Source organism: Doryrhamphus excisus, chromosome 15, assembly GCF_030265055.1.
Source record: "Doryrhamphus excisus isolate RoL2022-K1 chromosome 15, RoL_Dexc_1.0, whole genome shotgun sequence".
Lineage (NCBI taxonomy): Eukaryota > Metazoa > Chordata > Actinopteri > Syngnathiformes > Syngnathidae > Doryrhamphus > Doryrhamphus excisus.
Genome location: NC_080480.1, coordinates 17,602,808 through 17,618,885, shown reverse-complemented (window position 1 = coordinate 17,618,885; position 16,078 = coordinate 17,602,808). Strand labels below are relative to the sequence as shown.

At 46.8% G+C, this 16,078-nt stretch overlaps 1 protein-coding gene across 10 annotated transcripts; it reads right to left on the bottom strand.

The window, feature by feature from the left end:
- Nucleotides 1–150: 150 nt before the first annotated feature.
- med25 (mediator complex subunit 25) lies at nucleotides 151–16,059 on the bottom strand. 10 transcript variants are annotated; one of them, XM_058048430.1, is made up of 23 exons: nucleotides 14,651–16,059; nucleotides 14,414–14,579; nucleotides 12,157–12,248; nucleotides 11,987–12,078; nucleotides 10,917–11,066; nucleotides 10,784–10,829; nucleotides 10,595–10,719; nucleotides 10,418–10,516; nucleotides 10,219–10,339; nucleotides 9,925–10,078; nucleotides 9,363–9,487; nucleotides 9,160–9,235; nucleotides 8,603–8,865; nucleotides 8,413–8,514; nucleotides 6,532–6,617; nucleotides 6,396–6,453; nucleotides 5,396–5,503; nucleotides 5,143–5,319; nucleotides 2,687–2,797; nucleotides 2,471–2,542; nucleotides 1,657–1,827; nucleotides 1,456–1,576; nucleotides 153–1,329 (listed from the first exon to the last, which is right to left on the bottom strand). In XM_058048430.1, exons 5-23 carry the CDS (start codon nucleotides 11,060–11,062, stop codon nucleotides 1,226–1,228), a joined length of 2,265 nt encoding a protein of 754 aa, XP_057904413.1. In that variant the 5' UTR covers nucleotides 11,063–11,066; nucleotides 11,987–12,078; nucleotides 12,157–12,248; nucleotides 14,414–14,579; nucleotides 14,651–16,059; the 3' UTR covers nucleotides 153–1,225. The 10 variants fall into 10 exon arrangements, with proteins under 10 accessions (XP_057904420.1, XP_057904417.1, XP_057904419.1 ...); XM_058048431.1 differs by having other exon boundaries at nucleotides 12,174–12,248; XM_058048433.1 differs by having other exon boundaries at nucleotides 11,993–12,078; nucleotides 12,174–12,248; nucleotides 14,651–16,058.
- Nucleotides 16,060–16,078: the final 19 nt, after the last annotated feature.

Genomic DNA, 16,078 nt, shown 5'->3' with positions numbered 1-16,078 from the left:
TGTAGGAGTTGGGGCCACGAATGGGCTTTCATCGGGAGACGCCATGAGCGTCACGATGACTTCCTGTCAGCAAGCGACAATATTCATGATGGCTTCTAAATGGCCTTATGGAGCCTCTGCTTCCAGCGCCCCCCCCCCCCCCTTTGTGTGTTAAGTTTGAGGGCCCTTGCTTTCGAGGTTCTCTCGGCGTGATGGAAGTCCACAAGGTGCTACTGTGATGCTCTCAAACAGGAAGTGAAGGACATCTGAAGGTGCACGTCTCCAGTCACGGATGTCTTTATGCTGCAGCAATTCATCACGTGGACGTTTTTGTGATGGAGGCGAGCGTAGGAGCGCAGACAAGCACTAATAGTGCGACGCGGCGATGGAGGCACATAAGCGGAGGTGGTGAGCGAGACAGAAGAAGGTAGACTAGCAAAGCTAAGTCGGGCTCCAAGGGGCCTGCCGGTGATTAAGGGATGAGCAGCCGCCACTGAGGGACTAGTGTCTATCTGCGCAAGCTCCGGGTGAAAAAGGGAGCAGGCGCTCGCAAACAAGAGCCCACTGTCACGGTAGCTTAGCAACCATCTCCCAGGCGACCGGGGACTGACATCACTTCCCTTCTCGGTGTGGCGGCGTTCGGGGTCGACCGGTGTGGACATGCGAGGGAGACGCGCGTCTGCACGGCAGCGACGGCGTTTGCGCTGGCGGCGGAGTGCAGCCTGATTGGCGGCGATGCCAGGAAAAGCACGGCCAAGCGATGCCATCTGGTAGGACTACTTGGCACGGGTGCACTCTGGGTGGCTCTGCGACATATTGGAGCAGTTAAAATTAACACTGTGACACAATTTGGCAGCAAAAAAAAAAAGCACACAATGTACTGTGTTTATTTCAGTGTGAGGCGTGGCCTAATGGAAATCAACCATTCCTGTTCCTACAGTGTATTCATTATCATCCTCATAAAAAACTATCCATAATTAAGGGAGGGGCAAGCAGAAATGGTAGGATGCCAGTTAAAAAGGAGCACATGATAGCACGATGATGATGATGAAGGAATGATTAGCGTCAAACTAACGCTAGCATAATTCACGTCACACGCTCCGTCCCGTCTTGCTTCATCGTGTCCGAGCTCTAAGCTACACGCCGTTTAAAAAAAGGAAAAAAAAGAGTGCATGTTTGTGTCCCAACCGGCAAAGCGCATCCGGGATTCAACTGAAAGCAACATTCCTGATCCTGGGAAGGTCCCTCAGATGAGGCCCATGATGATTTCGTCCTCCATGACGCTGGACACCTGCGGCATCCCGGGCTGGGGGACGGCGCCTCTTTGGGCTCCGGACATCAGCATCTGACCTGCACACGGGGGTGGGAACGTTACTGAAAAATACCAGGAAGTGGGACTGTGACGGGACCATGCCATGTTTGTCTTTATTGTCATTCAAGTGTAAAAAGAAGCCAGTCAGTTGAAATGATTCTGACCTGCCATGGGCTGCCGCCACTGGGCCTGCATTTGAGCGCCCCCTCCTGGTGCCGAGTGGACCATCTGCTGGCCGAGCCCCTGGTGTGACATCATTCCGGGCATGTGGGACACGCCCCCCTGCTGCAAGCGCACACACACACGATGATGACGATGGGGGCCCGGGAGGGAACGCTGAAAGTGGTTTGATCGTTCTTTCTTACCGGCTGCTGCTGGCTGAGGAGGAGACTGCGAAGCTGTGGATTGGCGCCCGGGTTTGAGAGGCGGAGTATGGGACCCTGAGGCGGGGCTTGCCCGCCCTGGGTGACCTGATTGGGTGGAGCGCCGCTGACGGGCGGCTGCTGGTTGTTGGGCCCGGCGGCTCTCATGGTCATCTGAAGGAATGTTGGACAAACTCCTCATCATTATTATTATTAATATTATTATTGATGATTTGATACAAGGCTGCAAGAAACGCTTCTCGACAAGGAAAGATGACATTGTAGAGTTTGTGATGTCCGTGAACGCATCAGGTAGAGCGGCGCAAGTGAGGAGGATGGGTGCGGTGTCTAAGTGGAAACAGCTTTGGCAGTTTGCTGACAACATTAAAGCATCATAAGGTTACGATACGTTACGCTGATATCGGAACGGACACATTCCCACCACACGAGCATACATCCCGAGATGGGGTCATGCAAACACTCGCCACCATTCTCCAGAGTACATGAACCGATGCGTTAAATATCTATCATCCGCCATGCGGCTTCAAGACAAGCCGAGTTGAAGATGGCGGATGCTGCCGTGTTCTTGTGCACTAATGATCCACAATTTTGCTCTCCGTGTCCTCCAGACATACTTGTTGGTTTAACTGCTAACTCTGCACCACCACGCCGCAGCTTTTAAATCAGACGCTCGAAACGGATGAAACTGGAATTTACAACGTATAGCTGCTTCCGTCCGTGCAACCTCGGACTGCCGATTACATCACACGAGAAATAGAACACCGAGCTGGGGGTCACGCGTTTGCATAGCGCTCACCATGTTGTTCTGCCTCTGCTGCTCCTCCATCATAGTGACCTGACTAACAGGGGGCATGCCCACCACCACCGACTGGACACAGGAAAGAAAAGGAGGAGGAGGAGGAGCAGTGTTGGTGGCGTGAAGGAGAATGAAAGAGTTAAATGTTAGTAGCAGTGCATGCAGCAGACAAGTTGGCCTCAACGAGAAAGAGGAAGCGTGCGTGCGTTTACGTACCTGCTGCTGCACGTTGCCATGAGAGACGGGGATGGGGCCTGGGGGCCTGTTGAGGAAGTTCTGGTTGGGAACCTGCCCAGGCTGCATGGGCCCTCCAGCACCGCCCAGCTGCTGCATGGAGGAAATGACAATTTCTTCCTGAACAAGTGATTTTCTTTCATAACCAATAAAGAGGATTTGTACTCGTCTCTCACACAGAATACACATTGAGAATGACAAACACTTGGAGGCTAACAGCAGCCATGCTGCCACCTGCTGGTGGGGAGAGTTATTACCGCTCAAGCAGAGCTAACATTGTAAATATATGTAAATATTAAGATTCTTCAACAGCAAAGAAAAACAGTAGAAGTCCACCCGCGTCAAATAAAGGACTTTTCATTCACGTGCAGCAGCTAAATTAACAGGAAAATAGCTTTTATGTTCAAGTATTCCCGTTTCCTACAGAACCATGGTTTCCATTCAGAACCAGAAGGAGAACGACTTCACCTCAATCCGATTTTATAGCCGACGGCGTGTGGAACAAATGATAAAATGTGACGCAAAGACACCTGCAGCCCGCACGCGCACCTTGAAAGCCCAACAAATCATCCCGGGACGGCGCTAATGCGCGTCGCGAGGAGACAGGAACAGCTGGCGGAGGGCCTCCTCCTCCTCCTCCTCCCGTCCAAGTGGCGGACCAAGATGTCGGCCGCACTTTCCAGGGAAAAGCATCACGTGCTCAGAGGAGCGTGCAATCCCACAGACAAAATCCCGCCGACTTGGTGCAAATTGAAATTTTAATTACGCCAAGATTGCCACTGCTTCCCTATTAGCCATGCAGCGCTGAATATGTGATGATACACAAGAGGCAGAAGGAGGAAGGAGAAAAAAAAAAAAAAAAAAAGTCATTATAGTTTTATGTGTTCTGCTGCCTCTAAATGGCCCGATGCTCAAACACACACGCACTTTGTCAAGATGTTGCATTAGCGGGCTGACTAAACAAAAACTGATGAGGACAAATGGAATTGCGATGCACAGAAGGCCGACGTCAGGCTTCACGTCGTTACGAGTGAACGTCTTTTGTCGGTGAATTGTGTCCAAAGCTAGACGGCGTGTACGCGAGCTGGTGGAGAGGACATATAGAAAATGATCCTGTCACTGAATGAAGACGAAGGAGGGAGGCGGAGGAGATGTAGTTTTACCTTCATCAGGGAGACAGTGACGGGGGGGGTTCTATGCTTCCTTGGCGTGTCCCTAAAGATTGGCACACTCCTCCTTACAGCGTGTCTCATGTAATATATGTGACATCTGGGCTGCCTGCTCTCTATTATTTATGGCCGGCCAAGTTTAGCTTTGTCTAACGCCGAATCTCATCACTTTTTACATCGGCTACGTCTGGCCACACTTTTACTTTTACTACCACCACTATTTAGGGATGTCACAAGATCTTGCCGGATTAAAACGTGACAGTATTTCTCAAAAAAAAAAATGTCTCATAATAAATGAATCATTCATTCATTCATTCATTTTCTACCGCTTTTCCTCACGAGGGTCGCGGGGGGTGCTGGAGCCTATCCCAGCTGTCTTCGGGCGTAAGGCGGGGTACACCCTAGACTGGTCGCCAGCCAATCACAGGGCACATATAGACAAACAACCATTCACACTCACATTCATACCTATGGACAATTTGGAGTCGCCAATTAACCTAGCATGTTTTTGGAATGTGGGAGGAAAACCACCGGAGTACCCGGAGAAAACCCACGCATGCACGGGGAGAACATGCAAACTCCACACAGAGATGCCCGAGGGTGGGATTGAACCCTGGTCTCCTAGCTGTGAGGTCTGTGCGCTAACCCCTAGACCACCGTGCCGCCCTAAATGAATCATATAATAATAAATTAATGAACATGTCCTCCTCAAAAGTCCACCCGGCCCAGTTTTCCCATCGGGGAAAAAAATGGCATCAAGATGAGGGGTCAAAACTACGTGTGCTCACAGTGAGAAAATACACGTCACAAAATGGCGGTCCCTCAACTTTACTAGAGTGAAAGATGACATTAAAGGAAATATTGCATTATTGTGTTAGTTATTATACGTATATTACCATAAGAGGTTTAGTTTGTCTCGAAAAATTGGGACAATAAACATTTAAAATGCATACATCTAATTATTATTTCTTTCAAGTTATAGATAATAGATTAAAATGAAATAAAAAATTGCATTTCTTAATATTCCTTGAGAGATATTTGCGGAATAGAGGTATTCGGCTGCTGTGATAATGATGATGTTACAGTCAGGCTAATGTTAGCACCATTAGTGTCTCGCAGCTGCATGCGGTGGACTCGCTGAATGGAATGTCAATAACGATGCAGCTAAACGCCTTAAACAACACAAGTCAACTCCCCCGGCGCTTTGCTACAACCCCTCCTCGTCATGATCGTTATCCTCCTGCTCAGCCGCCCGCCGCCGGGACTCACCGCTCTGTGCTGCTGGATCTGCTTGTGGTTGGTGATGACCTGCCGGATGCAGTTGACGAAGCCGCTCTGGTCGTTGGGGATGAGGCCCATGAAGATTCTCTTCTTGGACGAGTAGAGCAGCATGAGCACCCGCACCTCGCAGGGCGACGTGGTGTGGGGGAAGTGGACGCAGCCGGCCTGGAGGCAGGGGGGTCACAGCGAAGGATTAGCGGCGGGCTCGAAAAGCGGGATGCGGGGCGGAGGGTACACTTACAAAACCGTTGCCCATAATGCGGTAGAGGCCTTTCAGAGACTCCATGTCCTTGTTGGTGAAGAGAAACTGAACCATGCGAGAGTTCCTGAAGAGGTGACCTAAAGTTGTCTGCATAGTCACAAAGTAACAAGTTAGCCGTCATTACATTTCTCTGACTTTGTGAATCCTTTCAAGTATTTTTATTGTAATTTTATTACAAAATGTTTGGGGATATCATTAATATCACACCATTACAGTCTTTCTATGACTCATACTCGCACTCCCCGCAGCCTGATTTGTATTGGCTACTGGGGATTATTGGTTAAGACCAATTGTTTCCTGCAGGACTATAATGTATTTGTGGCAGTGGTAAGGAGAACGATGCAATGGCATTGTCAAAAAATGAAGTTTTTGTTTTTGTCCAAACATTTTCCACCAAGGGGTGCATACTGAAAAGTCAAAAGGATGCGTGGGATGTTTACATTTTTTACACCAGCCCATGTAAGATATGGTATTATTAGTACAAACATTATTTTCTGCTCTTTTTTTTATTATTTTAACCTCCTTCTTGTATGTTATTTCTCTTAATGATGTTTTTTACTATCATAACATTTTGACTTTATTGTAATATTAAACTTTTACTCGACCTAATATCTCTAAAACAGCAACCTAACTTTTGTTTTGTTTCTCGTTTTACAACTTTTCACTTTATTTTTTCTTTATTCCCAGAAAATCATTGCTTTAGGGTTTTTTTTTTTGTTTAATTGTCTTTAGAATGTACTGAGGGCCAATAAAAACAGAGGTATTACTCACTAAATAATTTAGTGAGGTATTACTCACTAAATTACTCACTCTTCTTATTCTTCTGTGTTGATGAGCAAGAGCAAACAGATTGCTGCTAATCTATTTGTGGCCCATACGTATAAACACTAAAAGGCAAGAAAAGTGGGCCTCACGTCTTGAATTTCGTTCAGGCAATGGCCACATACATTAAAAAAAAACCGTCAAAGTGAGCACTCACCAAAAGCTGCTGCGGGATGAGCTGCATGATGAGCTTCTGAGGCCACTGGTCCGTGTTTCTGTTGGGAACCACAAACCCTCGTCAGAAAGTAGTGCACGTGAAAAAGAAGCGACACGGACGGCACAAAGCCACTCACAGGTTCTCTCCTTGGTTGACTTGCACTTGACACGGCAGCGAGCGCGTCAGGTTGGTGGCCGAGTCCATGGAGGAGGCTTTGGGCTTCTGTAGGGGAAGCAGGAGCGGGGACAGGTCAGTAGGAGGGGAAAAACTTGGAAGGAGACATGACTTCTGTTCAATTTTGGGACATTTGGGATGCGGAGGAGCAGAGTTTTCAACACCCTCCCCGATCTGCGAGGGTGGCGGCTGCGAAGTCTCGGCTGCACGAGGTGAAAGATTTCTCGGGATAATTAAGCGAGGTACATCGCGGCCACTTGCTATTTTTAGACCGAGCGAGAGCTCCTTTCATTTTTAGGATGGTCGGTACATCACACTGGAGATACACACATACACTCCTGATGGAAATCTTTACATTTTGCACTGTTGGACCTTAAAGAGGTTCTAAGTAGAGCTTCAAAAATAAGACAAAAAGCATTTTATCGCAACAAGCACTAGTGAAATAAGCTGTTCATCAGCTGGTCAAAATGTGGTCAAAAAGCCTTCTTTGAACGCAGTGGGGTTGTTGCTGAGGTGGGACGCCGTAAGACAGTCATTTCAAACATCCTGAGGCTCATGGAACAAAAAAGGTCAAGCGGTAGACCCAAAAATAAAGTCACCAACCAGAGAATCCCATCAGCTGTCCGTCAAAACATGGGAGCATCCTCGGCCCAAATGAAGGCTGGTGCGTAGCAGTAGTACATCGATAACTGATGGAAGGGACGGGCGTGATCAATCACTTGATTGATTGTCGTTGATCAAGTGGACTTGATTTAACCTTTGTACACCTGATGTGTACTCGCTTTGTCCATAATGGTGCAAGCAGGACATTGAATTGCCGTAGAAATGAAAAACAGGAAGTCTACAGAGGAGTTAACTGAAGATTATGTTCTGCTATCTAATAATATAAAAATAATAAATAATAGCGAAATAGTTCATTGTGTCACTCCTCCCGAGATGGCCGTTGACATAAAGCCATGTTCTGTAAAAATCCCATCCAAAAAAACGACATTCCCAGCCGCCCAAGAACATCTTCCGCTGGTCCACCGAGGGAGGACTCTGCTTGCAATGACCTCAATCAGGCCCATCAGTTTAAAAGTCCATCCGTCTTCTCCTTTCAACGCTCTTTGTCCTTTTGAAAAATGTCAGGGTGATAGAAAAAAAAAAAAAAAAAAGACATTGGCGTTCCCGTCCCGCTGGGAGAAGGGCCAACACTGTTCATCGTCAGGACATCCATACGGGATCAATGAGCAATCACGCCAGTCTGTTGACGTAGTCACCGTGACGACCATTACAGCGGCACCATGCTGAGCGTGTATGATGGTTTATTTCAGGCACATACAGTCATGGGGGGTGGGGGGGTGGTTGATAGTTCAGCATCTCAAATTTGGTTTTTAGTGCGACTGATGTTTGACACCTGAGGAGACATCTTTTAGGTGCGGCGATAACACGGGTGCTGGCTCAGCACATATCTCCCACCCACCATCGATCTGACCTTGGGGGGAGCCGATCGCCATCGGATGCGCCATGAATTAGGGAAGAGCGATAATCGATGACACGCACGCATCACAGCAAAGACGACAAAACCCTGAGACCACTTTATTTTGGTTTTATGTATTCATTTTGTACCAATATTGTAAATTATGATACTTATTGTTTGTCTTTAATGTAAATAAATGTATCAAAGTGGTCCATCCATCCTTCAATTTGTCTTCTCTATTCTTTGAAGATTTACCCGTCAGCGGTTTTATATTTTTTACATCGGAATTGCAACAATGGCGTACAGTTTTCAGATTCAGTATGGTGTAAACTAATAGTATTTATTTTAATATTTCTGATTTTAATGGATTAAGAACAATGTTACCTCCTGCCACTCCAGCACGCCGCTCCACGCCACAATCTTGTTGGCCATGCCTTGCTGCTGTCCCATTGGATTTGGGTTTCCTGTTGGTGCTGACACCACCGGCTGGGTGGGGGGAGGGGGGCGCGGGTATGGAAATGTAATGCATATCATACATTCTATGCTAATGTGACATTACAAAGCGAGCTGGTACCATGTTGGCTTGTCCCGCCTGCGGTGTGGGTTGGTTCGGCGCAGGCTGCTGCTGAGGGGGCGGCGGAGGCTGCTGATTGGGGGCGGGCTGTCCAGGCGCGGGCACCGCTTGCTGCGGGTTGGGAGCCACCTGCTGCTGCGGCATCATGGGCTGATTGGCCGTGGTGACGGTGGAGATGTTTGGCTGGCTCAGCTTCACGCCCGACAGAGACGGGATGGGCTGCTGGCCGGCGAACGGCGGGCCCTGATTGACCATCCCCGAGACTGCGGGTTGCGTCAGCGAGTTAGAGAAGTTAAACACGAGCTGATTATTTAGTTTAGGATTTTCCAGAATATTTACCGACTAACTTCAAAGTGTGCTTTGTTTTGTTAAAAATCAGTGATGTTCATAATCACCCTAACACTCCAGCGCATTTTGTATTTTTATAACAGTGTGTCACATCCTCTAAATAGCAACCATGCAAACGAGAACAGCAAAACAATAAGACACAGCGTATACAAGTACACACTTGGCTAACACACGCGCACACACACACACACACTGAGCTGGCAACTCACATCGGTTCTTCTGGCCTTTGGCTGCCTCCACAACCATCTGTGCGGCCACCTGAGCAGCAGTCATGGTGGGTGGATTCTGTCAGCAAGCAGATTAAAAGGAAGACAATGCTGGGTGAAACATTTCAGCCCAGCAACAAACAGCGGCTGCCTGAACCGGAGCCAAGAGCAAACGGAGGGAATGAAAAGGCCCCCCCCCCCGCTACCTGATAAGGATGAGCCGCGCTCATGGGGGGGGCGGGCTGCGGGCCGCCGACGAGAGGCTGATTGACGGTCAGCTGCTGAGGTGGGAGGACGGGCTTTAAGGGCCCGGGACCTGCACCCGAGGACACTGGAAGGCAAGTGGAAAAGATGAATCCAAAAGCACGAATTATTCTCACCAAAAAAAAAACAAACATTGAGTACCATTACGATAATGTGTTTCCATGGATACCAAAAAGGATGATGAAAATTCACCATAAGACCTTACAAATGACTACTTAACTTAATAAAGGCTGATTAAAACACTTCAGAGTGAGACATCTTCCCCAACATGGCACCCCATAGCATTTAACTTCATCCAAACACTTGGTATTTATCCGTTTTCAAAGAAGTACAATATTTTAATAATGAAATATAATGCGTGTTCCTAAACTATCAGCTCATTTAATAAATTTCAACACATGATTCCATTGTTTTACACAATCTTCTAATAAAGACGTATTGTAAAATCTTCAATATTTGCACGAAAGGTCAAATTCTAGTCATCAACATCCAAACCAGACTTACCAGGGAGTGAAATGCCCCTGACCAGCACCATGTGAAAGGGGTCTTGACTGTAGTCTGGGTGGGGTTCGACGGCGCCCCCTACAGAGGCTCGCTCGAACAATGCTCTCAGGGCAGGCAGTTTCCGTGGGGCCACCACAGAGAAGTGAATTCCTCTCTGTCACCAGTGAAAATAATATATTAAATATGAAACATTATAGTTCAAGTGCTGTCAAAAATATCGATTGCCTTGCTGCCCTAGCAAAACACCACCACAAGTCATGGTCCATGCACCAAAGCTACATTGAGATAACTCACATCTCTGATGATTTTCACCAGGTTGTCCACGGTGCAGCCGGTGTAGCTGACGCTCTCCACGGCAGGAAGCAAGTACGGTGGAGAGTTACACAGGAGGACACACACTTTGTGTGTTTGACCTCTGGTGATGGCAGAAAATAAAAAGGATCCCACATAAAACGTCTGATAATCAAGACCAAGGACAAACCAGCATGCCTACATTTGTTCTCTCATCTTCTTAAAGTCGTCAAAGAGCTGTAAGGCCACAGAGAGACCTTCCGCGATCAGGCTGCAGCTCTCCGCTCCACCTCCCATGAACCTGGGAGGAAAAGTAGCAGGAATGCTGGATTTGTGCCCAGGAAAACTACACAATAAAGGCGCGCTAAAGTTCAATTACTGGATGCTGTCGATCCAGGAGACAAACTCAAAAGCAGAGCTGGTGGGAGCGTGACACTGGACGTACGACTCCGGGGCGCAGTCCACTGTGTTGAACACCACAAGGCCGTACTGAGTCCCTCCATACTGGTGAGGAAAAACAAAATAAGGAAATATACAAGTGTTCTCTAAATGAGCAAGGACCACTCACATCGCCTCCAAAGTCTGTTTCTGCTGGCGGTCCTCCATTGAAACATCTGTGATAACACATTCATGAGTGTATTTATTAGTGGCGGCCATTCAAGAGGATCAAGTACAAGTAGCTGGTGTCATCAGCCCCTTACTCGATAGCAGGAAGTATGTAATTCTTCCTTAGTGATTCAAAGTAGGGTCCAAGGTTTGCTGTCCCTTCGATGACAAACACCACATCAGACACCTGGTTGGTTCCTGGCTTAGCGGACGGCTCCATGAGTGCAGAACCCGACACCATGGATCTGCACGCAGACAAGAAGCACAAGTAAGCATCACCTACCTTCACGTAAGCCTGCTGTTAGAACACCAACAAGGTTTTATATCCATGCTGTGAGCATGTAGTAACAGGCACATACATGATAACATGTAATACTATCAATATTTTGCTCTACTTTGGTCATCTGTGAGTGTGGTGCAACTCCATTGGAGCTATGTGAAGAAGCTGCTACACTGAACATAGAGGCACAATAATAACATTTCAAACAACCCTCACTTTTTCCACCATGAAACTCATATTGATCTTCTTTTCAGTCAACCTGTCGTTTCGTTCTTTTGTTCCTACAGTTTCCTCATACTTTGACTGGCCTGAAAAATTCTGGCGTACCGCCAGAGTAACGCGGCTTCCGGTCTGGTCGGCAACACTGGGGAAACATCAGCCCTTCAAAATAAAAACACCCCAGTAAAATTAGACAAAGTGCAGTCAGGTCTGTGCTGCTGAAAATTGTGATGGATAGACCCGAATTCCCCGTACTTTCCGTAAAATGTCCATTATTTTCAAATAAAAAAATTGACAGGTATGTTTTTTTGACACAAATCAAATGTCATTCTGGTGATGCCGAACGGAAACAAAGCTGCCGTGAAGCCAACTTCTATATGAAGCAAGTTTACATTACGCACTGCAAAATATAAACATTCGTCTGGCGAGTTATTGTGCGAAAATGGGAGAGTAAAGTTAGCTAGCTTCGGGTGCTAGCTGCGAGCTAACAAGTAAAAGCGCCACCGAAAGCCCTTACACTTGACACACTTTATCCATCTATTTCGATAAAAATACTTCGCTCTAAAGCAAACGTGAAGTCCAAAGAGCGACGAGAGTGTCACAACAACAAAGAGGCTATGACTGACAGTAGCAATTAGCATGGAAGGTGTTAGCATAAAAACTCACAATTACCAAAGAAGCGTCCAGTCAGTCACAACATGGCGGCCGTGGCCGACATGGTCAATATTGCCAGTAGCAGAGCTCAAGTCTTTGGTCTGCTGGATGAAGTGGGGAAAAAAACAAAGTTTAAATGTCACAGCATGGCTAAGTCAAAGAATCGTTTGTTGTATTTTTACCGGAAAGAAGCACAAACCGGCAGTGACGTAGCTGCTCTTTTTCTTCTCGATTTAAGGATCTTTATATAGTCCATTGGGCTCTCTGCTGCCACCTATTGATCAAATGCATATGACGTGTTCACTGTATTGTCCGGTAGATGTCAGCAAATATCAACAGTTAGTGTCTGACGTTTCACAACCAGGCCATGAGCACTCAAATGTATCATTGGGTCCCTCAACCCCCCCCCATATATATATATATCTATATATTTAATTAGCTCCGCCGACCAGTTTCATCAATCACCACCAAATTTGGTGGAGACACGTATCTGTAATGACCGGTACAAAAATGTCTCCAGAACCTATGTTTGCAAACAAACAGGAAGTTGGCCATTTTGGTTTGGACCGGCCATTGTGGGCCAAAACCAGGGGTTCATTTTGGACAAACTCCTCTTAGGAGCTTAGACCAAATGAGCCCAAATCAAAACAGGAAGTTGGCCATTTTGGTTTGTACCGGCCATTCTGGGCCAAAACCAGCGGTTATTTTTGGACAAAGTCATCTTAGGGGCTTTGACCAAATGAGCCCAAATCAAAACAGGAAGTTGGCCATTTTGGTTTGTACCGGCCATTCTGCGCCAAAACCAGCGGTTATTTTTGGACAAACTCGTCTTAGGGACTTTGACCAAATGAGCCCAAATCCAAATCAAGGATACTAGACAGCTGCTACTAGATAGCCACAAATTCAGGAGCATTTTAGCCAACCTCATACGGCGTGGGCGGGGCAGAGCAATAAACATTAACAACATGGCTCCACAAAGTCAGATCTTCATCACAATTGATGAGTACGACACCCTGAAGCGATGCGCTGATGACTTCCTGCATGGGGCCTGTTCAATGTTGCATGCAGCTTTAATTATGACCATTATTTTCTGTCTCACATAAAGACCGTGTGTTTGTTGTCAGGAGTACACAACAACCGAAGTGATGCACGCAAAACAAAATATGAGTTATTGTACGAGATCATTGTGATTGGGTCATTGTCTCTGTGAATGATTAACGACTTTATGAAGATGTTGGAGCAAAGTACAATAGTCGGGCCTTACTGGACTCATCTCAGTGCAGGTCACTGATGTTTTAATCACACGGAAGAGTTGGCATGGCCGCTTTGCATCGACGTAGCACGCCACCCTGTGAAAAACAACAACACGCTAACCTGCCCTCACTCGCAGCTGTAACACGTCAGCACGACCGCGCACAATACAACATTTGTGCGTGTCCGACAACAGCGCCGGGTCCCTCGCGGCCTCGCCTGCCAGTCAGCTCAGCTAACCGCCACGATGGCGCTGCCCTAAATCGATTTAACCCAAATTCCGCAGAGGGCCACGAGGAGCTGCAGGCGCACGCGGGCCGATTGCGTTTGCTCGGAACGGCAGCAAACATGGCAACTCGGACGCTGCCTAATTAGTTCATCAGGGCCAGGTTATGGATTTTTTTTGTGCCCGTAAATATCGATAATACACCGCAAGAATATATTTTAGTCGTTATTTGTGCAGCCAAGCAGTGGCACGAACCACTTTGAGGCATACGAGAGGAGGGGGGTGCAATGCTTTAGTCTAATTTTAGCACAATGGTTAACATACACTTTTAGTCATCTATTACTGACAGCAAGTACATTGTGTGCGTTTTACTTCGGCAGTCAGTACCGCAGTTGCACAGAGGAAATTTACATTCAGTTTCCACAAAGTATACACTTTCTATGGGAATTAATGATAATACATATTTGATACAGTATGTACCAGTCGGGAAAATATGCTTTGTTATTGCTCTTAAAATGTTTTGCGTCTATTATTCAATTTGTTTTTACTGAAACTGATTATCAACATCACCTGATTCAAGTAGCCTTGGGTGTCCAGGCATGTGAGTCTGCCCTTCATTGGCTCTTCCTCATATGTGTTATTATATTAGCTAAAATTTCAGCAAAAAGCCGTATATTCAGTTTGTATTGATTTGTCTCCTTACATGCAAGTTGCATTTAATTGTACCTCTCATTCTTCCTCTCTAAGAACTTGTCTAAGTCTTGACTTCCATCTATTTTGGAGCTAGCAGCAGACTTAGCCTGAACAGTTTCCTATTTGTACCACTCTTTTGGAGAACACCGTTTATTGGGTGCTGAATGTTCCTGAGATGCCACACTGGACTACGGCCACACGGTGGTCCTGTGGTCCAGGCGTTTGCAATAGAGCCCAATCATCTCCTACGGGCAGGAGTGTGTCCTCACCACATGCTGCTTTGGCGCTCCAGCGACAGGAACCAGAAGGAGATGCTGTCGTTCGTCGGGGTGGGGGCCACGGAAGGACTTGTGTAAAGAGTTGATTACAGAAGCTTCTTTCCGGGAGGGGATTATGTTTTAGCTGGAAGAACAACATCCCAGTGAAGGTCATTTCCTGAAGAAGTGAAGGCTTCTTAATGGTCGCCAAATCCTTTTTTGGAATGAAATGTGCAACATAATACGTACGTCGCTCCTTGAAAGGTCAAAATATCTTTGCAGTCCAGGTTGGCAAAGCCTCCAAAGGCTTTCAGTTCTAGCTGCCATCACACTTACACACACACACACAAATACACACACACAAACACACACACTCACACACACACAAACACCGGGAAGGTTAATAAATGTACAGCAAACAGCGCGTCCTCCCAGAATACATCATGTCCCCAAATGCCACCATGCTGATTCACATCGATGCTATTTCCTTAAATAATTCCATCCTATTTTCACTCCAAGTCATCATAAGGACGCAAACTATTTCACTCTGGAAGATAATATTTGTATACTTTTTAGGGATGTTCCTATTGGCTGTACTTTGTAGTAGTCGGTGTACATACAGCTTGTATTGCAGTATAAACTATGCCGTAAAAATGAGTCAACACCACAATTGTCATCTCAATAGATGAAAAAATCATTACCTTGCCTGCAGTCAAGCATGGTGCACGAGTGCCGTCGACACTGGGGGAGCTGCGGTTCGTTGAGAGAAACATAAATTCCGGCACAAGAGGGCAGCAAGACAATTGTGTCTTGTCAACAGTCATTGTCCAAGGCTGCACGAGTGCCACCAGAACCAGACAGCTGTGGTCCATCATTGAGTAAAAAAACACGATGAAGCCGTTTCACTCCAGAAACTGGGTAGTGCTACAGTATCCCCAGCGACGGTAGCACTCGTGCAGCTGCGGTTCATTGAGAGAAACATAAATTCCGGCACAAGAGGGCAGCAAGACAATTGTGTCTTGTCAACAGTCATTGTCCAAGGCTGCACGAGTGCCACCAGAACCAGACAGCTGTGGTCCATCATTGAGTAAAAAAAACACAATGAAGCCGTTTCACTCCAGAAACTGGGTAGTGCTGCAGTTTCCCCAGCGACGGTAGCACTCGTGCAGCCCCAGGTCACATGGCTACAGCGGCCTAGGGTACACCCTGGACTGGTGGCCAGCCAATCACAGGGCACATATAGACAAACAACCATTCACACTCATATTCATACCTATGGACAGTTTGAAGTGGCTAATGAAGCTAGCATGTTTTTGGATTGTGGAGGAAACTGGAGTACCCGGAGAAAACCCACGCATGCACGGGGAGAATGTGCCTCATTTTCAGTGGACAGTAAAGCCAAGATGGCATACAAGCTGTACGCTGACTACTCTAAAGTATATCCAAATTTACCACCAGTGGTAATATCCCATGTCAAGATATAATAAAATGCATGCTGTGTAGTACACATAGGATATAGAGCCGCATGGTCACATGGTTCATCATTAATGAGGTGATTCATTGCTGTGTTATTATTCTCATCAGCTAGATTAGCATTAGCAGCTAACGCCTCGCCTGTCAGCAGTTAATCCCGGCAGTGTGATATTAACACACCCCCACCCCCCTCCCCACCCTCCC

Excerpts from the sequence above, each read along its gene's own strand:
- med25 (XM_058048430.1), bottom strand. The coding sequence starts at position 11,062 with ATGGTGTCGGGTTCTGCACTCATGGAGCCGTCCGCTAAGCCAGGAACC. Across the intron at positions 10,720-10,783 it reads AAACAGACTTTGGAGGCGAT|TATGGAGGGACTCAGTACGG; the intron begins GTGAGTGGTCCT and ends TTTCCTCACCAG. Across the intron at positions 10,517-10,594 it reads TCCTGGATCGACAGCATCCA|GTTCATGGGAGGTGGAGCGG; the intron begins GTAATTGAACTT and ends TTTTCCTCCCAG.